General features: G+C 37.4%; 1 protein-coding gene across 5 annotated transcripts in view; it reads right to left on the bottom strand.

Annotated features, from left to right (window-relative positions):
- RASAL2 (RAS protein activator like 2) overlaps positions 1-24,774 on the bottom strand; it is a 396,573-nt gene that overhangs the window by 51,287 nt on the left and 320,512 nt on the right. For all 5 annotated transcript variants that reach the window (XM_043484891.1, XM_043484890.1, XM_043484887.1 and 2 more), the window contains one exon: positions 10,995-11,104. In XM_043484891.1, coding sequence (XP_043340826.1) covers positions 10,995-11,104 — 110 coding nt within the window. The remainder of the gene's footprint in view (positions 1-10,994; positions 11,105-24,774) is intronic.

The following is a 24,774-nucleotide window of genomic DNA, read 5'->3' on the forward strand; positions in this document are numbered from 1 at the left end:
CCCTATGTATTTATGCCTGCTCAAATCACTCATTAGCCATGTGACATGGAACAAATAACCTATTCTTTCTGAACCTTAGTTATCTCATTTGTAAAATATAGATAATGATTTCTGGTCCTATACCTCCCACAGTTATTGTGAGAATCAAATGCAATCATCTATGATTTTACAAATGTCTCATAAACTATGGTACCATATAAATAGGACTATCATTGCAAACATAGCTTTTCACAGTGATATTACATGCATTAGTTCATTTTATATAAACTATTCATCTGGTTGAGGTTAGGATGGCTATTCTGGAATTATTCCTTGCTGGAACAATATGAAGACAGAAGGAATAAATGTATGGAAATAAAATTTTTCTACTAAGATAAAGCAGTCTAAGTGAATTAAAATGCTATTGTGATATAATCAGAAACTTCAGTTGGATTTTAGCCCACAAAACTAACAGCTCCTTAATTGGCCCATACCAGTAACACTGGTAAGGGAAACTAATCTATAGCTAGACTGTATTGATTAATTAATGGCCTGGAATCCAATAATTTCTAAGAAGCTGTCATTCTACCTAAGTACACCATATTTAAGGAAATTCTTTATTATCTAGAATTTGTTTGGATTCTTACCTTTTGTTTCAGGCCAAGAAATTAAGTATTGTAATAGGACAGGCATTGTGGTAGGGGGTGGGGATACAAAGATCACGTGTCTACTTACAGAACTTCCCATCTGCCGTGGTAAGCAGAAACATGGAAAGATAAATTCAATAGAGAGTAGTCAGTCCTATAATGAGGTGTATATACTTGGTCATGGGTAGGTATGTGGGGTAGATGCTTAGTTTAGGATGATGCATAGGAAGAACAAGGGAAAGAAATTAGGGACCATATGACTCCTAACTGGGGTATTGCTGCACCAGTATGAATTAGAAGTAAGCTTGTCAAAGGACAAGGTGTAGGAATAGGAAATGGTTTGGGGGACAGAGAGCGCAGCAAGATTAAAAGTAGAGACATATGAACAGGATAGTAAGTTCATGACAGACTTCTGGTAGGAGTGGTAGGTGATAATTCCGAGAGTTAGGGGACAGAACCATATTCCTACCTGTAGGTTATGCTGAAGACTGTAGATTAATGAAAGTATTATATACATGTGTGATGAGATATTAAAAGTGAAGTTTCAAATTGAGACTCCAAGATAAAACAGATATTGCATGCCAAAGTAAAGTATCAGACAAACTGCAGAATTTACAAAGGGAAAGTTTCGGAACGAATTCCATTACCTTGAACCTCTCGGTCAGAACAAGACTATAAAAAGTGGTAAGTATGGAGAAGGGAAAGGATTCTCTGAGGGAGAATTTTGGAGAAAGCTGTGAGGCTCACCCCTCCCAGCTATCAGCCTCCCCCAAAACACATAAGGGGTATAGGTAGGGAATGCATACAAAGTGGGGTTTGATTTTACCTGGGAAATCTAGAAGATGGAAAATGGCTAACTTTCAGTAGCAGAGCCCAAGTTGATACTTTTACATAAGGCTGCAATCTTAGAGGTTTGTCAGGGCAGAAAATTCGTGGATATTTCCTGTGGACCAGAGACCTGGGAGGGTAGAAACTAGAACAGGAATTCCTACCTAGAAACTGTGGAAGGAGTTGCAAATGAATACCTAGAATAAAAATGTACCCACAAAACTAAAAAACAAACAAAAAACAAAAACCATAGGTGAGAGTTCCTCAGAGATGATATACTCCTGAAGAATTCCCCAAAGCACCCCATAATACAAGAGTCAGTGTTAAACAACCGCCAGGCTCAGAGAGCATAATGGAAGGCTAAGATAGTTTTGGACTTCCCAGGTTGCGCTAGTGGTTAACAACCCGTCTGCCAATGCAGGAAACATAGACAGAGGTTTGATCCCTGGCTTGGGAAGGTCCCCTGAAAGAGGGTATGGCAACCCACTTCAGTACTCTTGCCTGGAGAATCCCGTGGACAGAGAAACCTGGCGGGCTACGGTCCATGGGGTCGCAAAGAGTCAGACAAGACTGAAGTGACTTACACACATGCACGCAAGATAGTATTCACTGTTTTCTTATTCCCTTTCCCCGCCTTTCTGCCTCCCATTGCCCCAGATCTGTAGAGTACCTAAAACCACGGGTAGTTAAGTTGGATGGGAAGAGTAGATGAAAAGAGAAGTAAGTAGTTTATAATACTTCCTTCTCCAAAACCAGACACATTCTCTGCAATTTGTTTGGCTGGGGTAAGTATGCAGTTTTGATTACTATTTGGAGAGAACACCCATAGGCTCTGGGTCAAGACCTTTATTTAGAGTAACCATAGGTTAACTAAACGAATTGTAAACTTAAATATAAAAGCTAAAAATCACAAAACCTTTGGAAGAAAACTTAGGTGAAAATCTTTTGGGACAGGGTCACAGACACTCCCCCCCACCATAAAATTGCTGGTAGAAATGTAAAATTGTACAGGTACTCTGCAAAATAGTTCGGCAGCTTCTTATTAACCAAAGCAAGTACTTATATGATCCAGCAATTTCACGCTTGTGTATTTACTGTAGAGAAATGAAAACTTATGTGTACACAACTGTTCACAGGGGCTTTATTCCTAATAGCTAAAAACTAGAAACCAATGTTCTCCAGTGGGTGGGTGGTTTAACTTAGGTACATCCATACAACAGAATACTACTCAGCAATAACAAGGAGCAAACTGTTGACAGATGCAACAATTTGGAGGGACTTCAAGGGCATTTTATTTACTGAAAAAAATGCCACTCTTTAATGGTTACATATTATACAATTCCATTTATATAACACTTGAAATAACAAAACCATAGAGGTAGAAAACAAAAAGTGGTTGGTAGGGGACAGGGATAGGTGTAGAGAGGGGGTTATGACTGTAGAGTAGCAGAGAGTTCTTTTCTGGTAATGGAATAATTCTGTATCTCGATTGTGATGGTGGTGGTTACACAAATCTATATGTAGGATTAAGCTGCACAGAACTATAAACACACACAAATAAGTGCATATAAAAATTGGTGAAAACTGAATAAAGTCTGTAGTCCAGTATCAATGTCAACTACTTGGTTTTGATATTATACTACAGTTATATCACTGGGCTTCCCAGGTGGCTCAGTGGTAAAGAATCCATCTGCCAATGCAGGTGATGTGAGTTCGGTCCCTGGGTCAGGAAGATCCCCTGGAGGAGGAAACGGCAACCCACTCCAGTATTCATGCCTGGAGAATCCCATGGACAGAGGAGCCTGGTGGGCTACAGTCCACGGGGTCACAAAGAGTTGGATATGACTCTGACTGAGCACACACACACTATTGGGGGAAGTGCTTGCAAGACCCCCTAACTTCTTGTCAGTATATGAATTAAAAAGAAAAAGAGTTTAAAAATTGGTTCTAATCAGGAGAAACAGAAGAAGCTGAGTATATATATCCTACAAATGAACACTATAGTTACTCTTAAATATCTCCTGACAGAATAGGCAGACTTTAAAACCATTCTTCGTCAATGAGTCTCAGAATCAAAGACATTACTGCAGAGATTTTTACTTGAAGAACATTTGAAGGAATTGAGAAAATTCTATTCCATGTGCTTACCTTTACCTCAAGACATTGATAAATTTAAGTAGCACTTCCAGAGCAAGGTTGGCAACCTGACTGGCATTCAAAATCCTGGAATGTCTGACAATGTGGTATGACCACGGTTTTTCAACAATTTCAAAATTTTACAACTTTTCAAAGTGCATTTCAACAAAAGGTAGACATATCAGAGTCTTCTCCTATCCCTACACCCTTTCACATGACATGGCTTTAATGTGAAAATGCTGCCAATATTGATTCTGGGAAATCACTTTACTGGCTTTTATCTGATTAGATGGCTTTGGAACAATAATGACTGTGACATCCTATTGATCTTGCCTCTAAAATGTTTCTCCCATCTTGCCTTTGATTCTTCATTCCCACTGCCAACTACCCTCTTTAGAGCCTTCCTTATTTCTTAAAATAGTTCTTCCCCCCTACCCCCCTTAATTGGAATCCCAAATTTAGTCTCTGCAAACCAAGTCATGTGAAATTCCACTGCTGGATTTATACATGGCACAATTCTAATCAGGTCACTTCCTTGCTCAAAAATGGTTAATGTCTCCCCACTGCTTATACAATAAAATCCAAACTCCCCATTTGACATTCAAGAATTGTCCTGTGTATGGAATACTGGGTTGAAAATAACCTCCCCTCAGAATTTTGACAACACTGCTCCAGTGACTTTTGATTTTCAATATTCTATTGAGAACTGTAATGCAATCCTTTCATATTTCCTTTGTATGTAACCTAATTTTTCTTTCTAGAAGCTTTTAAGATTTTTTTTTTTAAAGTCTTGGTATTGTGCTCTTTCATGATAATGTGAACTGGTGTGTGTGTGTGTGTGTATGTGTGTGTGTGTGTGTTAGAAAGTCTTTTGTTATTTTTCACTCACTGGGAATATGGTGGCCTTTCCAATATATACATTTATATTTTCTTGTTTTTGGAAATTTTCTTGTATTATTTCTTTGACAGTCTCCTCTCCAAACTTTTCTAAGAAAACTCTTCTTTTATTAGAATCTTCTGGATTGATTTTCTTATTTTCTGTTCCACTTTCTGGGAAACTGACTTGACTTTAGTTTACATATTTTAATTTTCAAGCTCTCTTGTTTCAGTGAGGTTCCTTTTCTTACAGCATCTTATTGTTTCACAGATGCACAACCTTACCTTTTGAAAATATTTATTATGCTTTGAAGTTGTTTTTGGCTTTGTGCATCGTCTCTGTTTCTTCTGAGTTCTTTTTTTTTTTTTTTTTCTCCCCGCCCCCGCCCCCCTCCTGAGTTCTTTTTTCTCTCTCCTATTTATTTGTTTTTCCTCCTGCCTTTCATGGTGAAGAATTTCCTCACTATCTGGAGATTCTTGGCCATCTGTCTTTATTTTAAAGCACTAAAGAACTCAATGGAAACTGTGTGCTGGAATACGGCTTACAGATCAATGAGCTTCACTGCAGAGAACTTCCTGGCCAGATGTTTTTTAAAAAGTAATTTAACATCTTTATTGAAATATAACTAACATACCATAAAGTCTACCCATTTAAAGCACACCATTTTCAGTATACTCAGAATTGTGCAATTATCACCACAGTCTAAGCTTAAAACATTTCATCACTCCAAAAAAGAAACCTCATGTCCATTAGCAGTCATTTTTCATTCATCACTTCCCTGCCCTATATCCCCAGCTTCTAGCAGCCATTAATCTACTGTCTTCATAGATTTGCCTATTCTGGACATTTCACATAAATGGAATTGTACATTCTGTGGTCTTCTGTGTCTGGTTTCTTTCACTTTGCATAAAGTTTTCAAGGTTTATCCATACTGTAGCATGTATCAGTACTCCTTTCTTTTTTTAAGACTCAATAATACTGTATTATGTGGATATATCATCTTTTGTATATCCATTCACCAGTTGATGGACATTTGGGTCATTATCATTTTGGGGCAATTATAAATAATGCTTATGAACATTCATGTACAAGCTTTTGTGGGGACATAATGTTTTCACTTCTCTGGGATATAATTAGGAGTAGAATTACCAGCTGAAATTGTAATAGGGGAACATAAATATTGGTATCTTTTTATCTGGTTGAATGTCTCAAATTTGCTCTGTGATAAATGTAAGCCTGGCTGCGAGCTTTTTAGAGCTGGGTAGGAGTTGAATCTTTCCAGAGTTCTGGGGGTGAGTTCTTTTCAAACTCTGTAATTTTCTGCTCTCTTCCTTTGCTTATTATTTCCATCCTGAAGAGTACTCTCTCCATGTGTCTATTTCTCAGTTCAAATTATACTTGTTTTTTTAAGGTATAACTCACTGCCACTGCCCTCTAAGGTCTTTCCTGATCCACCCAACAAGAAGTAATCTTACCTCCCCTACACCATTTCATCTTGGATATTTACTTCTTCTGTTGACTCCTTAAGGTTGGGGCTGTATCTTTACTTCTCTATATTCCCTGGTAGATATGGTTTTCTTCCCTATACAGGACTCTCACAATTACCTATGTTACTGTGTGACAAGATATTTGGTTTTTATAAATATTATTTGGCAACATTTTACTTCTTATGTCTATGCCCCACAATTTCACAAAGGAAATTCTGGTTTAAGAATCATTATAAATTGATCTCCAAGGCAACCGTGGCACCAAATTCCATCAGGGTCTTACAGCAGAGTTTATGACTTGCAGATCATTGGTGAAACAGACCTACAGGGTCTTTTTGATCAATTAAGTCTGCATGTTAAAATAACCTTATAGTCTTTTGCACAGAAAAACTTACTGATCACATATAGTAAACTTTCTTCAGATGAAATGGACTCATTTACCACTGCTTTTCTGCCATCTTTAAGCAGTAACTCAGACCTCATGAGAATAATTTTACATTTTTAAAATGTAATGAATGCTAGATAAGGTTTGTAGTTAGATAAGGTTTGTAGTTATCAAAAACCTTGAAAAATTCAAAATATCATGATCACTACTTCACTATTCTTCTGATACCCCAGATGGAATATTTCCTCCTCTTGAAGGAGAGAGAGAAAGTGAACTGAACAGCATTATAATGAGAAATTTAATGAGAAAGAGATCCCTGGCTTCTTGAGTTCAGAGTTCTGGTCAAATTTGGACAGTTAAGCCCACAAAGACTGATATGTTGGACCAAATGAAAATCTAAAACTTCTATATAATCTAGAGACATGATTTTAAAACACAAGTAACTGACTAGACGAAAAATTTAACAATATGAGTAATAGTGGCTTACAATCCCTTGTAATAATAAAGGACTACTCCAAATCATTAGATAAAGGACAAATAGCTCAACAGAAAATGGGCAAAGGGATCAATAAGCAAGTCAAAGAAGAAGAAAACTTCTGAAAAGATGTTCAACTTAGTAGGCACTAGGGAATAGAAATTAAAACAAAGAAATGTCTGCTACCTGACTTTTTTGTGAGGGGCGATACAACATAAAGTTAAGAATGTACACTCCAGAGCTAGAATTCTTGAATTTGAATCACAGTACTGCCATTTTCTGATGTGTGACCTTGTGCAGTTCACTCTTTTCTCTGTTTCAGTTCTCTCATCTTCAAAATGAGGTCATGAATGTAACCAGGGTTGTTATAATGATTAAATGAGTTCATTTAAGTGACATGCTTAGACCAGTGTATGACACATTGTACATACTGTGTGTGTAAGTACTGAGTCGCTTCAGTTGTGTCAGACTCTTTGTGACCCGATGGATTGTAGCCCGCCAGGCTCCTCTGTCTGGGGATTCTCCAGGCAAGAATACTGGAGTGGGTTGCCATGCCCTCCTCCAGGGGATCTTCACGACCCAGGGATAGAACCTGGGTCTCCTGCACTGAAGGCAGATTCTTTACTGCTGAGCTATCTGGGAAGCCCAGTACATACTGTATATGTGTTTACTATTTCTATTCATCCATCATACTGATAAAATACAATGGTTGTTTGAAGAATAAAAGTAATTTTTACTATTGATGTCTAGTTGCTGTACAACATTGTATTAATTTCTGTTGTACACAAAGTGACTTAGTTATATATATATATTTTTTTTCCCCCAATAATGTTTTCCATATGGTTTATCACAGCATATTGAATCTAGTTCCCTGTCTATACAGTAGGACCTTGTTATTTATCCATGGATAAAAGTGATCCTAATCTATGGGTGGGAATGGAAATTAGTACAGCTTTTCTGAAGAACAATTTGATATTGTGTATACTTCATACTAGTAGTTCTTCTTCAGAAAGCTAACCCTATCACATAAGGAGAGAAAGGCACATAATAAAAATGGTCACTACATCTCTATTTTATGCCCAAGAATGGAGAAACAAAATATTCATCAGCAGGGAAGTGAAGTACACATGTTACAAAAAACTGTTAAGAAGAATTATGTAGATTTATATGACTGACATAAAAGTTGTCAAAAATATTTATTCTATAAAGTGAAGTCACAAAGTAATACATATAATATGATCCCACTTATGTGAGATCATGTGAAAGGCTTCCCTGTGGCTCAGTGGTAAAGAATCTGCGTGCAATGCAGGAGACTTGGGTTCGATCCCTAGGTTGGAAAGATCTCCTGGAGAAGGAAATGGCAACTCACTCCAGTATTCTTGCCTGGGAAATCCCACGGACAGAGGAGCCTGTTGGGCTTTAGCCCATGGGGTCGCAAGAGTCAGACACGACTCACTGACTAAACACCGACAACACCAGCTTTATGAAAACAAGCAAAATATACATATGTATGCATTTATGTGTGGATTTTTAAAAAATGGTTTGAAAATATACAAACTGTTAATGAGGTTATTTATATGGGAAGAAAAGGAAGGTGAAGAGGGACTTTTATTTTTTAAGCTGTACTTAATGTATTGAAACTTTTTTCTTTTACACAAAAGACACAAACATTTTACAGTACAATTTAGAAACTGCAAAAAGGGGCTGTTTACTAGGCTTGCCTAGAGTTTCTGCAGACTTGCTATAATAGAAATGTTAAAAAAAAAAAAAAAAAGAAGTGTTTTTCTACTTAGATTGAGACACCACATACCATTTTGGAAGAAATGGCCTGATTTCAGCAACTGACGCATATGGCACAAGACCAAGGGTTTTTGGAAAAATCTCTTAATGACACCAGTAATGTTACCAATTTGAAGAACTCAGTTGATTAAGATCTTATACCTTAGTTCTATTTATCTGTGTTTTCAGATGATCTGACAGCAAGAGGGTCCTTGTTTTTTTGAACTGTGATATATTCAAACTTCTAGTGAGTATATCCCCTTACAAGAAGAATAAAGTTTCTGAAAAATTTCTGTTTAGAAAACCTATATAAATGGATTTGAAAGGCAAAAAGCATTATCTAATATTTGAGATTTATTAGCACTTTTTTTATTATGCTGTATTTCAGCCAGAAAGATACTACTGTTGACGGAAGCAGAATAGCATAGAAGTCACATATAAGGAATTTAAATCATTGGAAAGGCTGAAAATGCGCTGCCTATATAATAGCAATAGTAGACTCCAGGAGAATATAATCTCTTGGTAATTCAATCCAAGAATTCCTCTAGGCTACCTAAAGCAAAACAGAATAGGAGAGAGCATGGTTTGAAATGGAGAAAGTGATATTTAGTGCAAGTTTATAAAATAAAGTACACCTACAAAAAACATCCTTGTCTCTCAAGTTTATACGTGATGCTACAGAGTTTAAGCACTGGTGATTGAATTAGGAATGTTTTAGTTGCTATACCATATCCTTGTCCTTAAAAACCAATATTCTGAAAAATCTTGTCATTCTATTTTATTGAGACTTATTTATAAAATGATTTGAATTCTTACAATGATGAAAGCTGTAGAATAATAGGAATATAAGGGAAAATATGAGAATAAAAGTTTTTTTTAATGATTACCCTTAAACAAAGAGGTATAAAAGAGATAGCTAACAATACAATTGCACTGCAATTGAACATACTTGCAAATTTCACAGAACATCTCTAAAGTGGTTCAAGGATAAGAAGAGCTGACAAAGCAGTAGCCTCTCATCAACTCAGTATAGGGGAAAAGTTACTTTATTTATAAAATGGGAGTAACTTTCTGCCTGGCAAGTCTATAATCTGCAATTATGAGATTACAATCTATATTTCTATTTATTATTCAGGTAGCTGGAAATAATGGACTTATTACTGAACAGAAAAAGAAACACCCAAGTATAAATAGGAGGATCATTATGAAAGGCAGACAAAAGTTTAAATCCAAGCTCTACTAATTAGCTGTGTGACTATGGGCAAGCTTCTCAATCTCTTTTGCCTTAGTTCCTCATCTGTAAAATAGTATCTAGGGTTGCATTACATGAGAGACTACATTAAAAATACTTGGCACAGAGTAAGCACCCAATAAATACTGGTGATGGTGGTGATGTGTCAAGACACAAGAGTACCATTTCCTAAATTTTGAGCATTGTGGAGACACGAATTATTACAAATGTGTCCTAGCATACATTCAATCATTTTAGAAGGCTGTTATCCTTAGAGAGCTATGCATGTGAGGTTTGCTCAAGCTGGTAGTCCTAATTATTGAAATCTAGGCTTCCTTTTTAAAAAAAAAAAAAAGAAATTTTTTTTTTTTAATTGATTTATTTGGCAGTGCTGGGTCTTAGTTGTGGCATGCAGGAGCTTTGATCTTCATTGCGGCATGTGTACTCTTTAGTTGTAGTATGTGGGATCTAGTTCCCTGACCAGGGATTGAACTGGGCCCCCTGTATTGGGAGTGGAGTCTTAGCCACTCGACCACCAGAGAAATCGCAAGGCTTCCTTTTCATACATGCCTTTTAGATGTGACTGTAAATTAATAAGGCCGAGTCCATATAGTATACACAAAGAACAAGAGAGCAGTGAAGACCATGGACTCAGAGCAAAGTTGCCCATGTTCAAATACCATTTTTGCTATTTACTAAGCAGTATAACCTTGGAACCTCTGTTTCTCAGACTTGTCATCTGTAAAATGGTGCTAATATTACTATTTCTCTTACAGGGTTATTCTAAAGATTAAACAAGATAAAGTATATAAAGCACTTAGTATAGTGCTGAGAAAATGTTTGCTATAGCCATCAGCATCCCTTAAAACCATTCTACAGAAGAAAGATACACCTTGGACCACTAGAACACAATTTGACAGAAATAGCATAACTGACTCTTAAATTAGTTCTTAGGTATCTGCACACTCTCCAATATTATAAAATTTTTAAACTGGTTTGATATGTAAGCTAATATTTTGTACCGTGCCTCAATATGAGCAAGACAAAATAGAAAAATTTTTTTTATCAGTTCTCTAGGACTATCACTGATGCACAGCTAGAGAAGACCAAAATATCTTGCCAAAATGCACTGTAAAACACTTTCTGTGTTTTAAGTAAGGGAACGCCTACCTGTCATCGGTATTGCGCAAAGAGGGAAGCCGGAAGCTCGTGTTTCGGTCAAGCTTTGACTGGCTTTTGGTCCTCTTGATGGAGCCTTTTAGGCGCTTGCTGAAGAACCCCTGGAATGAAAAGGCAGAAGGTGATACTAGGAAAAAGAACAAAAGCAGCAAAAGACCTTGCTGTCTCCTAACTCATCTGCGCTGCCTCTATAAAAGCTACTCAGATTCTTATAATGAAGACCAGAAACAGAATCCAGCTTCTAATTTTTTAATCTGTAAAACACAGTTGCTGGAAACTAAGATAATTGGGAGAATGAGACTTTTTGATGGCACTTAAGTTCTTATTTCTTAAACAGTCTCTATACTAGCTATGGTAAAGAAACTTCTAACTTTTAAGGTCATATGTTGGTGGTCTCAACAGTGGCTTAATGTGATCTATGTCACCCTGGATATGGTATTTATGATGTTAACTTTTAAATGTAGTTTAACTCTTTTAAAATGAAATTGGTATGTATCATTTATGAAACCAGTGAAGCACCTAGACTGCAGAAGAACAAAGTGCCTTATAGTTTTTAGCCCCTTCTTACTTTGTGCCACTTCTACCAAACCATCCAGAGTGCCTTGAACATCGTCCAGTCTTAGCACCTGGCAAACAATGGACATTCAAAAAAGCTTGCTGAATAAAAAAATAAATACAAGAATGAACATCAATGAGCACTTCTTTTAAGAAACAATTCTACTGTTGGCAGATGAAAGGACATCTTACAGAGGTATCTCAAAATGTTTTGACAAAAGATTGTAATTCAAAGAAAAGTATTTTGATGCGTGGAAATGACTCTAATCACCTGGTGATGAATATTATTAGCTTATAGAATCTGTGTACAATAATATTTCCAAAAGGAAGAAAAAAATACTAGGCCAATAACAGTACATTAAATCTGTTATATTCTTTTAGTTACCATTAAGCCCCACTGTTTTGGAGTAAAGACTATATTAATCACAATAAGCTAGGTTATACTTATCTAATAACTGTACAATAACATAATCTCACACAAAATATCACACACAAATTTCACACACACACAAAATAATAATCTCACACAAAACATACTACATATCTCTGAGCAGGTCAAATATGATGGGGACCTGGCTCTATGCTGTCCTCACGCAGGGCCTTGTGCTAAGGATGGCTCCATCTCTGTGCTTCTATAGTTGCTGCAGCAGGATAGAGGAAGTGTGGGAAATTTTGTACTTGCTCCGAAAGCTTTATGTCACTAATGGTCTCATTTTATTAAACAAAAAGTCACATGACCATGCCTAACTTCAACAGGGAAAGAATGTACAATCCAGAAAGATAAGTGGAGATATCCGGTGAAGAGCAGAGTGGACTACCACTGCTTTTCCACGCCAAGAATAGTTTGCAAACACATAAGCACTCCGAGAGAATGATGGAAATTACTTATTTGAATCAGAATTGGAACTATTTAGCCGACTGAAGAAAAATGCTTGTGTTATTTCCTGTTCTTGTAGCCCAAAGAATAAGGGTAAAAACTAGAAAATCACACACAGACAAAATTCCTTAAGCTGTTTTTTATTTCCCAGGTTTTTTATCATAGGTGTATTGAGATTGATTGGAGGGAAAAAAACAAGGCTATTTTAAAAGTACTATATTTCTTAGAGACAGGCATTTGCCTGGTTTCCTGTGTAATCTTAGCATCATTAGGGAAAGTCACTGTCATTTGTTCTCCAAGGCAGAGGCTTTATTTACTACCTTCTATGATTCAATCAAGACGAGTCACCACATTTTCTTATGAATGCAGTCAGCAAGCAAGACCGAAATTTATAGAATTCTATTAGGATCATTTATTGTTGGTTCAAAAACCACGAGCCTAAGTTGAGATTCAGCCCAAGGACCCAACTAAATATCATATATAAATACATTTCTAACAAAACTATAGTTAAGTAGTTAACTGAGAATGTACTAGTAGATGTTCACTCATATAGTACTTTATCTTTCTGTGGCACTTTTATATCATACTTCATATTTTAATCCATTTATTTATTAAATATTTATTTCATATGTATATGGTATAAAGCATTATAACAGCTATTATAAGGGTATCAAGGATTAAATAAAATCCCTGCCCTCAAAAGGCCTACAGTTTAATACAGGACTAGAAATAAATATAAATATATATAATATAACATGTATTAGGAAGGTACATGTTCTTAATGCCTGACATATTTAATCACAAAATAAAACTATCTTATTTCTTTGAATCTAGGACACCAGTGATTGTCACACCATTATTTTATGTGTACTAAGAAAAAAAGCTGCCAATTAAACTATAACAAAATGACTTACCACTTAGACTCTTTATTTTGCATTAAAGAAGTTGTTTTTTTAATGACTTAGGTTGGCAGGTTTTGTCATGTATCACATAGTACACACAAAGAAAGAACATACACAAACTGGTTAAGGTATTTAATGCTTCTTCATTCTTCTGAACTATTTTTTTGACTCAGAGTAGTTGTTGTTCATGTTTTTCCACAAAATACCAGGATATATTCTCTCTTTCAAGAACATTGATGATGAACGGCATGTTTTAAAAGATAATATATGGAGATGTTAAATGTGAAAAAATTTATATCTCAGAATTGATGAAACATGGTATTATTTTAGAGAGGTACACAGGAAATTATTTCAGGAGTTTAGAGAAAGAAGAGGTTGCACCATCTATTGAAATGAACGGAAATTATATGGAAGAAGTGGTATATGCTAGGTCCCAGAGGGAAGACATGATTTGGATTTGGAGGCATTGAGGAGAACACAGCATGAGAAGAACAACACACAGGTTATATATTAAGTAGATTTAGTTTGTTTGGTAAATTATGAGTTATAACGACAAATAAGATTGGAAAGTTGATTTGTCCAGCTATTAATATATAACTGGCAGAGAGGAGATACCCCACGTCCAAGGTCAGGAGCGGCAGCTGTGAGGAGATACCCCTCGTCCAACGTAAGGAGCAGCAGCTACGCTTTGCTGGAGCAGCCGTGAAGAGATAACCCACGTCTGAGGTAAGAGAAACCCAAGTAAGATGGTAGGTGCTGAGAGAGGGCATCAGAGGGCAGACAGACTGAAACCACAATCACAGAAAACTAGCCAATCTGATCACAGGGACCACAGCTTGTCTAACTCAATGAAACTAGGCCATGCTGAGTGGGGCCACCCAAGCGGATGGGTCATGGTGGAGAGGTCTGACAGAATGTGGTCCACTGGAGAAGGGAATGGCAAACCACTTCAGTATTCTTGCCTTGAGAACCCCATGAACAGTATGAAAAGGCAAAATAATAGGATACTGAAAGAGGAACTCCCCAGGTCAGTAGGTGCCCAATATGTTACTGGAGATCAGTGGAGAAATAACATAAGAAAAAATGAAGGGATGGAGCCAAAGCAAAAACAACACCCAGTTGTGGATGTGACTGGGGATAGAAGCAAGGTCCGATGCTGTAAACAGCAATATTTGCATAGGAACCTGGAATGTTAGGTCTATGAATCAAGGCAAATTGGAAGTGGTTGTTGACATTCTAGGAATCAGCGAACTAAAATGGACTGGAATGGGTGAATTTAACTCAGATGACCATTATATCTACTACTGTGGGCAGGAACCCCTTAGAAGAAATGGAGTAGCCCTCATAGTCAACAAAAGAGTCCGAAATGCAGTACTTGGATACAGTCTTAAAAACTACAGAATGATCTCTGTTCGTTTCCAAGGTAAACCATTCAATATCATGGTAATCCAAGTCTATGCCCCAACCAGTCACGCTGAAGAAGCTAAAGTTGAACAGTTCTATGAAGACCTACAAGACCCTTTAGAACTAACACCCAAAAGAGATGTCCTCTTCATTATAGGGACTTGAATGCAAAAGTAGGAAGTCAAGAAACACATGGAGTAACAGGCAGATTTGGCCTTGGAGTACAGAATGAAGCAGGGCAAAGGCTAATAGAGTTTTGCCAAGAGAAAGCACTGGTCATAGCAAACACCCTCTTCCAACAACTCTACACATGGACATCACCAGATGGCAACTCTACACATGGATATCACCAGATGGCCAATCTGAAATCAGATTGATTATATTCTTTGCAGACAAAGATGGAGAGGCTCTATACAGTCAGCAAAAACAAGGCCGGGAGCGGGCTATGGCTCAGATCATGAACTCCTTATTACCAAATTCAGACTTAAATTGAAGAAAGTCAGGAAAACCACTAGACCATTCAAGTATGACCTAAATCAAATCCCTTACAATTATACAGTGGAAGTGAGAAATAGATTTAAGGGACTAGATCTGATAGACAGAGTGCCTGATGAACTATGGACGGAGGTTTGTGACATTGTACAGGAGACAGGGATCAAGGACATCCCCAAGAAAAAGAAATGCAAAAAAGCAAAATGGCTGCCTGAGGAGGCCTTACAAATAGCTGTGAAAAGAAGAGAAGCAAAAGGCAAAGGAGAAAAGGAAAGATATACCCATTTGAATGCAGAGTTCCAGAGAATAGCAAGGAGAGATAAGAAAGCCTTCCTCAGTGATCAGCATAAAGAAACAGAGGAAAACAATAGAATGGGAAAGACTACAGATTTCTTTAAGAAAATCAGAGATACCAAGGGAACACTTCATGCAAAGATGGGCTCAATAAAGGACAGAAATGGTATGGACCTAAAAGCAGAAGATATTAAGAAGAGGTGGGAAGAATACACAGAACTGTACAAAAAAGATCTTCATGACCCAGATAATCATGATGGTGTGATCACTCACCTAGAACCAGACATCCTGGAATGTGAAGTCAAGTGGGCCTTAGGAAGCATCACTACAACCAAAGCTACTAGTGGAGGTGATGAAATTCTAGTTGAGCTATTTCAAATCCTAAAAGATGATGCTGTGAAAGTGCTGCACTCAATATGCCAGCAAATTTGGAAACTCAGCAGTGGCCACAGGACTAGAAAAGGTCCGTTTTCATCCAATCCCTAAGAAAGGAAATGCCAAAGAATGCTCAAACTACCACACAATTGCACTCATCTCACACGGTAGGAAAGTAATGCTCAAAATTATCCAAGCCAGGCTTCAGCAATACGTGAACCATGAACTTTGAGATGTTCAAGCTGGATTTAGAAGGCAGAGGAAACAGAGACCAAATTGTCAACATCTGCTGGATCATCGAAAAAGCAAGAGAGTTCCAGAAAAACATCTATTCATGATTTATTGACTATGCCAAAGCCTTTGACTGTGTGGATCACAATAAACTGTGGAACATTCTTAAAGAGATGGGAATACCAGACCACCTTACCTGCCTCCTGAAAAATCTGTATGCAGGCCAGGAAGCAACAGTTAGAACTGAACATGGAACAATAGACTGGTTCCAAATAGGAAAAGGAGTACGTCAAGGCTGTATATTGTCACCCTGCTTATTTAACTTCGATGCAGAGTACATCATGAGAAACACTGGGCTGGAGGAAGCACAAGCTGGAATCAAGATTGCCGGGAGAAATATCAATAAGCTCAGATATGCAGATGATACCACCCTTATGGCAGAAAGTGAAGAAGAACTAAAGAGCCTCTTGATGAAAGGGAAAGAGGAGAGTGAAAATGTTGGCTTAAAGCTCAACATTCAGAAAACTAAGATCATGGCATCTGGTCCCATCACTTCATGGCAAATAAGTGGAGAAACAGTGGAAACAGTGGCTGACTTTATTTTTCTGGGCTCGAAAATCACTGCAGATGGTGAATGCAGTCATGAAATTAAAAGATGCTTACTCCTTGGAAGGAAAGTTATGATCAACCTAGACAGCATATTAAAAAGCAGAGACATTACGTAGTCAACAAAGGTCTGTCTAGTCAAGGCTATAGTTTTTCCAGTAGTCATGTATGGATGTGAGAGTTGGACTCTAAAGAAAGTTGAGCACAGAAGAATTGATGCTTTTGAACTGTGTTGTCAGAGAACACTCTTGAGAGTCCCTTGGACTGCAAGAAGATCCAACCAGTCCATTCTAAAGGAGATCAGTCCTGAGTGTTCATTGGAAGAACTGATGTTGAAGCTGAAACTCCAATACTTTGGCCACCTGATGCGAAGAGTTGAATCATTTGAAAAGACCCTGATGTTGGGAAAGATTGAAGGCAGGAGGAGAAGGGAACGACAGAGGATGAGATGACTGGATGGCATCATTGACTCAATGGACATGTGTTTGGGTAAACTCCAGGAGCTGGTGATGGACAGGGAGGCCTGGCATGCTATGTTCCATGGGGTCGCAAAGAGTCGGACATAACTGAGCGACTGAAGTGAACTGAACTGATAATGCTGTATCTATCTTAACATCCACCACAGGGATTAAACCTTAATAAGTGCTCAATAAATAAATCTCACAACTATATCCATAAAATTATGGTTGTTGAAGGAATACAGATAAGGGAAATTGTAAAATGGCCCAGAGTGGTTGGTGAGGTAGTAGAAGCTACTACAAAGTTCTGTTTTCATTTCCTTGATGTAACTGAATTATAGTTTTCATCTGAGAAGACTATTTAGCTCAAAGCTTGGCTCCTTCTATACCTTTGCCTGGACTAACCAGGGTGCACTGAGCCTTCCAGCAACATTATTCCCTTTGGGAAGCCTCAGAGTGTATGGCATGTCCTCTTGCCCACCAGCCCTTCTGAGCAATTCCTTATATACAGGTCAGTAGGTTCTGTACTGTGAACAGCCCTGGCTGCAGCTGAGTGGACGGGAATAATTGACCTAAAGGTACCTAAGAGAATAGTCCTGGTAAGAGTTCTACCTGTAGGGTGTGGTAACATCTGGTAGACACTAACTGCTCTAGCCTGATCCCTGGCCATTCCCTGCTTTGTGCTTTAGACGCCAGCAACTCTAAAAGCCTCCAATGTGTCATGGATCTCTGCTACTGCTCATATTCCCTCCCTCTTCCCTGGTTAAGTCATCCTTTCAGACTAGGCTGAGCCATGATCTCCTCTAAGGTGTCTATTTTGGCAATCCCTGACTCTGCTGTAGATTAGGTGTCTCTCCTATGTGATTCCAAGAATCTATAAATATAGTCAGTGTTACATTTAGCACCCTGCAAACCCACTAATGTGTTAACAGTCTTCCCTATTAAATTCTGAACTTCTCAGGACAGGGACTAAACAATTTTTGCATTCTTGGGCAAGGCTGGTATCTGGCATCTAGTAGGGGCCCAGTGTATGTTTGTAGAACTGAAACTAAACAGGCAGTGAAATGAATAAAACGCATCATGGTGTTTTTGGTACAAGTGCCATCATGGAGAGAGTAGGGAGCCCTGAGTCAGGAAGTATGGCTTCAAATCCTGGCTCAGATTTCTCCTGGTTGCATGACGCTGGACAAATCGTAACTTTGAGGTTTCAGGTTTCTTAGAGGTAAAATGAGGATTAAAAATTTCTCTTCCTAAGGCCATCTCAAAGAATAAGATAACTGAATGCAAAAGTACTTTTAAAGTAATGGGAAATGGGTACCTATAAGTATTAATTGAACATAAATCTAGGATGAGAGACTATTGAACAGGTTAGGTGAAATCATGATTTTTTTCCTTCTAGAAACTACTGCAATGAAGAAAGGAAAGGAAACTAAAAATAATACCCACAATATCAGGGATTTGGGGTTATTTTGCTCAGTGATATAAGCCAGTGCCTGTAAGTGATACTTGGTATATCATAAGTGTTCAGTAAACATTTGTTGCTGAATGAATTTATTGAAGGCTTCCTGGGTTATCAAGCACTGGCCATGTACTTTCCAATATGTGGTAATATTTAATTCATGGAACAACTCAACAAAGTAGGTATTCAATAACTTGATTTAGGTCATAGAGTTAATAGGTGAAGAGTCAGAATTTAAACCCAGTCTAATGCTAGTACTGAAAAAGCTTCATTTCTTCATATATTTATTTGTCAGATACTTGAGGCACTTGAGATATATCAATGAACAAAATAAACAAAAATCTTTTCCTTCATTAATCTTACATACCAGTGGAAGGAAACAGACAATAAACAAAGAACAAAGTAAATTAACAAAAGAAAAGCACTGTAAAAAAAAGAGCTGTGTAAAGAGGATTGGGAATACAAAGTGGTCATGGCAGACCTTAAGAAGATTATATTGAATAAAGACTTGAAGGAGGTGAGTCAGCCTTGATACTTCCAGCAGATACTGGAAGGGAAAAGCATTCCAGGCAATGCGACTAGGCTCAGCAAAGGCTTTAAGGCAAAAGCATGCCTGGTATGATCAAAAAAAGAGTCAAGAAGTCACTGAGGCTGGAATGGAGAAAGCAGTAAGGAGAGTTGTGGGGAATGAGGTCAGGGAGGTAGCAGGCTGGTGCTAGTCTGGGTAGTGGGGTAGGTGGTATGGTGTGTAGATCCTGGAGGCCACTGTAAGGACCTCAGCTTGTGCTCTGATTTCTAAGGAAATCTACAATGAGAGGCAAGACCATTCAAAACAGTCATAAGTAAGTATTTGCTTTTCTGAGAAAAATACTTTCAGCTATGAAACTTTAATATGATTTTGAGCAGGAGTGTGCAATATATGAGCAGTCATTTTCTCCATGAACAGTTGATCACTGTCTATCAATAGCCGAGATATGGAGAAGTTCTCTGGCTTTTCCCAAATCACACTGCTGCCAAGTGGCAGAGTAAAGCTTCAAGTTCAGGTGGTCTGACTCTGTAACTCTAGCTTTTTAACTATAATGTTGTACTAATTCTCTACATTCTAATTTCTCTTCAAATACTCTAAACACTATAGTATAATGCATTTTCCCCATGTATACTATACTTAATTTTTACATGTATCTTATTATAGAATTATATATCACAAAGAGACAGAAATGTAATATGACAATTCAAAAATATGAGAGAAAAAAAGAAAACAAATTAAAAATCTCCACTAATGTGACATTTGACTTAGAAAAATTTGCTCCTAAGGTTCCTATCTATAAAATTAAACTAGAGGAAAATTGAAATCCTGCTAAAATTACTTTTAGATGTAACTGATTCTATGGTCACTGAGAAAAAAAAATCCAAATATAAAATTTTAAAATAGATGAATACCAGTTAGGAAAATCTCCCTCTCTCTTTCACATAAAGTTATGATATCTATGTCTTATGTTAATTTGAAGAGTAAATGATACTCCTATAAATGTACCCTAAAAATCCTATAGTATAAATGCAAACAAAGGAGAAGACTACAAATAAACTTGATTTCGTCTTTTTAAATGACCCAAACCTAATCTGAAAGAACACCAATAAAACCCTTCAAACAAACCCTACCCCATCCAAGTCTCCTTTGAAATGCTCTTTGCTACCATTTACGGTTCTTAAAAATAGTAAAAAATTTCCTGTTTTAAACAACAACACTGTCATGGCAATTGATACAACTAAAATGACTTAGATTAAGAAGTTGATACTCACTCTTTTTTTTGTCAAAATAAGGCTTAAAATTAGCAACAGCCAGTGAAAGAGAAAAAGTCAAACGGTGTCTTTCTCTGGAGCTTGGTAAATGTTAAGATAGCGATAAAAGTGGTTCACCACCTACAAACTGGAGTAACCCCCAAAAGACTGAACTTGGCTATCAGGGCATGATTGGTAACTGAAATAAAACTGCTGCTATGCAACCGCTCTCAGAAGCCTCAGTGGTGGTAATCAGAGACACTGACTTGCGGGCGTCCTAGCACAGCTGCTGTTCCCTTAAGACGTGGAGAAGCAGCAGAGAAACATGTCATCACCTTTCACACACACACACAGTGGTGTGCAACAGAACCCTGCTTTAATACTGCTTGAGACTTTTCCATATCAGTGACCACACAAGGGATTAAACGATTCTAGGTGATTAAGTAATTTTAATAGCAGTTCCTTAAAATGTTCTAGACTCATACCAAGAAAATGTCACCTTGTCAACTAGAATGAACCCAGGTGAGAACTGTTTTTATCCTTGCTTTTTAAGTTTCAGTTTAATTAGTAAATTAGTCTCTGAGTGTTTTGTATATTTCAGCTGTTCATATTACTATGGTTCATAATTATCTAAGAAGAAGGGCTAAGTCATACATAACTGACTCTCTTGCTTGTTCTTGTAACTTAGGAACTTATAGATGTTTGATAAATGTTAACTAAAATCTAATTGTAGAAAGCTAACAAGGAAAAAGGAAAAGGAAGGATAACTGAAAATGTCAAACTTTACTTTTCAGTTATAATATTTTACTTAATCTTCCAGTTGTTGGAAGTCTAAACAGAAAGGGAAACGCCAGGTAACAAGGATAATAACAAAACAATTAACAGTTACAAAGTGGTTTATAGGTAATAAGCAGTTTCAGTGTGAGTAATTTCTCCTCTAGTGGGGCTTTTTGATTTACGGTTATTTGTTTTGTTTTTGTTTGTCTACAAATTTGAGCATCACAGAGGAAAAGAAAAGGTTCTATCATAAATTACAATTGTTTTTCTAGTGCAGAGCTGATGAATCAGAATCTCTGGTGTGAAGCAGCAATCTGCATTTTTGACACACATCCAATGATTCTCTTTTGTTAAAGGAAGTGAAACTTTTATTATGAAACTCTTAAACATACAAAAGCACAGAAGTTAATAGAGTGAACATATATGCACTATCTAAACTATGCTAATGATATTATTAGATTATATTAAAATATAAAAGTAAAATAGTATTATATAACATTATAATTGTTATGCGTGTGTGCATGCTAAGTCTTTTCAGTTGTGTCCAGTTCTTTTCGACCCTACAAACTGGAGCCCGCCAGGTTCCTCCATACATGGGATTCTCCAGGCAAGAATACTGAAGTGAGTTGCCATGCTCTCCTCCAGCAGATCTTTCTGACCCAGGGAATGAAACCACGTCTCATATGTCTTCTGCATTGGCAGGTGGGTTCTTTAACACTAGTGCCACCTGGGAAGCCCCATAATTACTATATATAGCATCATAATATAACTTATTGATATGATTATCACTAGAATATATAAAGCATACCTTCTCTATCCCCAACAATTTGCTTTAAAGATTTATCTTCACTTGATACAACACTGTTATGCCAGATTTCTTTTGATTATTATCTTCCAGTTAAAAGTTTTTAAAACTTTTATTTTCAACTTTTTATATTATGCTTTAAATATATCTTTTCTATTAAAAATTAGATTCATAGAAATGTAATTTATAAACAAAATTCACTATTTTTTAGGAATACAGTTTCATGAGTTTTGACTAATGTGAACTACTGCAGTTGAGATACAGAATATTTCTATCACTCAAAGAATTTATCTGTGTCCCTTTATAGTCAATCCCTTCCTCTTCCCTTAACCCTTAGAAATCACTAATCTGATTTGTTCCTATAGTTTCATCTGTTCTAGAATGTTATATAAATGGAATTATGTGGTAAGGAGTCTTCTTTCACTTAGCATACTGTTTTTGAAATTTATCCATAATGGTGCATGTGTTACTAGTTGCTTCCTTTTTATTCCACTGTACAGATGTACCAAAAATGGTTTACCCATTTGCCAACCAATGGACTTTTGGGATGTTTTCATTTTGGATCCATTAAGAATAAATCTGCTAAAAATTTTTGTAAACAAGTCTTTACTTTTTAACAAGAGTTAAAAGCCATTGGAAATTCAGAGGAATAGTGGAAAAGAAATGGTGACTAACATAAATATGTCAATGAGGTGAGTTGGGGGGCAGAATCTTGAGAAGGGAAGCAATCTCTGATATTTTTTCCTTTACGTTTGGAAAAATAGTACAAAGAGTTTTCCTTTGTCCACCTTCATCTAACACTAACATCTTATGTAACCACAGAATTATAAATTATGACTTTCCAGGTGGCTCAGTGGTCAAGAATACACCTGGCAATCCATGAGACACAGGAGTTGGGGGTTTCATTCCTGGGTCAGGGAGATCCCCTGGAGGAAGAAATGACAACACACTCTAGCACTCTTGCCTGGGAAATCCCATGGACGGAGGAGCGTGGCGGACTACAGTCCTTGGGGTCGCAAAGAGTTGGACATGACTTAGTGACTGAGCATGCACATAATTATGACAACTAGGAAATTAACACAGTTACCATACTTAAGATAGGCTGGGATCTAGGACCCTTTGCTGCAGTGCTTGCACCCGGATAAGCATGTCCTCCAGCAACAAAATACAAAGAAGCTATAAGGAACTAAAAATAACTGCATACATGTAACATGTGCAGTTGGGACAAGTTATGAACAACAAGATACAAAAAGACCAAAACCCCAAATGCCACTTCTGAGGAGCTGGGAGCAAAAGCAGGGTACTGCGGATGCTCCTTGCACACAGCACCACAACGAGGTGGGCAGACTACCGAAGTCACTTCTCTGGCTCCGCCCCTGTACCCACCCCGGCCCTCACTCCATGTAAGGAACCAGCTCGCCTGCCCCATAAGGAGAGAGCAAGGGAAATTGTTATCTGCTTTCACTCCCTCCTGCTGCAACAGGGCCCCGACAGGGCCCTGTCTGAACTTCTTGTCTCTTCTTATCAGTTGCTACTGATTAAGGTCAAGAACCGTGGTCAGTGACATACTGACTGAAATTACAGAATTCTAATTTCACCAGTTTATCACTGTACTAGTTTTCTATTGCTGCTGTAACAAATTACCACAAACACAGAGACTTAAACAGTACAAATTTATTATAATTCTGTAGGTCAGAAGTCCAACAGAGGTGTCATCTGGCTAAAATCAAGGTGTCAGCAGGGCTTTATTCCTCTCTGAAGGCTCTATGGAAGAATGTTTTTTGCCTTTTCCAGCATCTTAAGGTCACTCATATTCCTTGGCTCATGGTCGTATTCCTCCATCTTCAAAGCTAGCAATGTTTTATCTCTCTTAAATGTTCTCAATTTCTAAGGCCTCCTGTTACTTGCCTGGGAAATTCCATGAACAGAGGAGCCTGGCAGGCTATAGTCCATAAGGTCGCAGGCATCAGTCACAATAAAGCATCTAAACCACCACCACTACCTGTTACTAGAATGAAACCACCTGGATAATCTAGGATGCTCTTCCCACCTTGAGGTCATTAGCCTTAACCACATCTGCAACAGTCTCTTTTGCCATATATGGCAATCTATTAATAGATTCTGCACATTAGGATATGTATATCTTTGAGAGTCCATTACTCTACCTTGCACACATAATTCACGTAATTAGTTTCTTATGGGTGGACATTTGGGTTATTTCCAATATTTTACAATTATAAATGATGCTGCAAGGAATACTTTGTATATATGTATTTTCATAATGGTGCAGGCTGTATTTTGAAGGCAGACAGCTAAAAGTGGGACTGCTGGATAGAATGGTGCATGTGTAGATTTGCCAAAAATCCCCTCGAAGAGGGCTGCACCAGTGTGCATTCCCATCAGCAATATATGAAAGTGTTTGTTCCCCATAACCTCACCAACTGAATTTATCATACTCGACAGTTTTTGGTAGCTAAAACATGAGGTAGTATCTCTATGCTGTTTTGACCTGCATTTCTGATTGTGAGTATGAATGTCGTTATTATATGTTCAGAACAATTTTTATAGTTTTTGAGAATTATCTATTCATCTCTTTTTTCAATTTTCCTATTGAGGTTTTGATCATTTGTCTCTCATTTTTAAGTGCTGATATCTATATGTTGTGCATCAGTCAGTTGTCTTTTAACTTGATGATGTTTTTTTAACATGTATTTAAAAAAAATTTTTTTTTTGCCTCTGGCTTTTCAGTAACCATTC

The sequence above is a fragment of the Cervus canadensis genome, chromosome 13, assembly GCF_019320065.1.
Source record: "Cervus canadensis isolate Bull #8, Minnesota chromosome 13, ASM1932006v1, whole genome shotgun sequence".
Taxonomy (NCBI): Eukaryota; Metazoa; Chordata; class Mammalia; order Artiodactyla; family Cervidae; genus Cervus; species Cervus canadensis.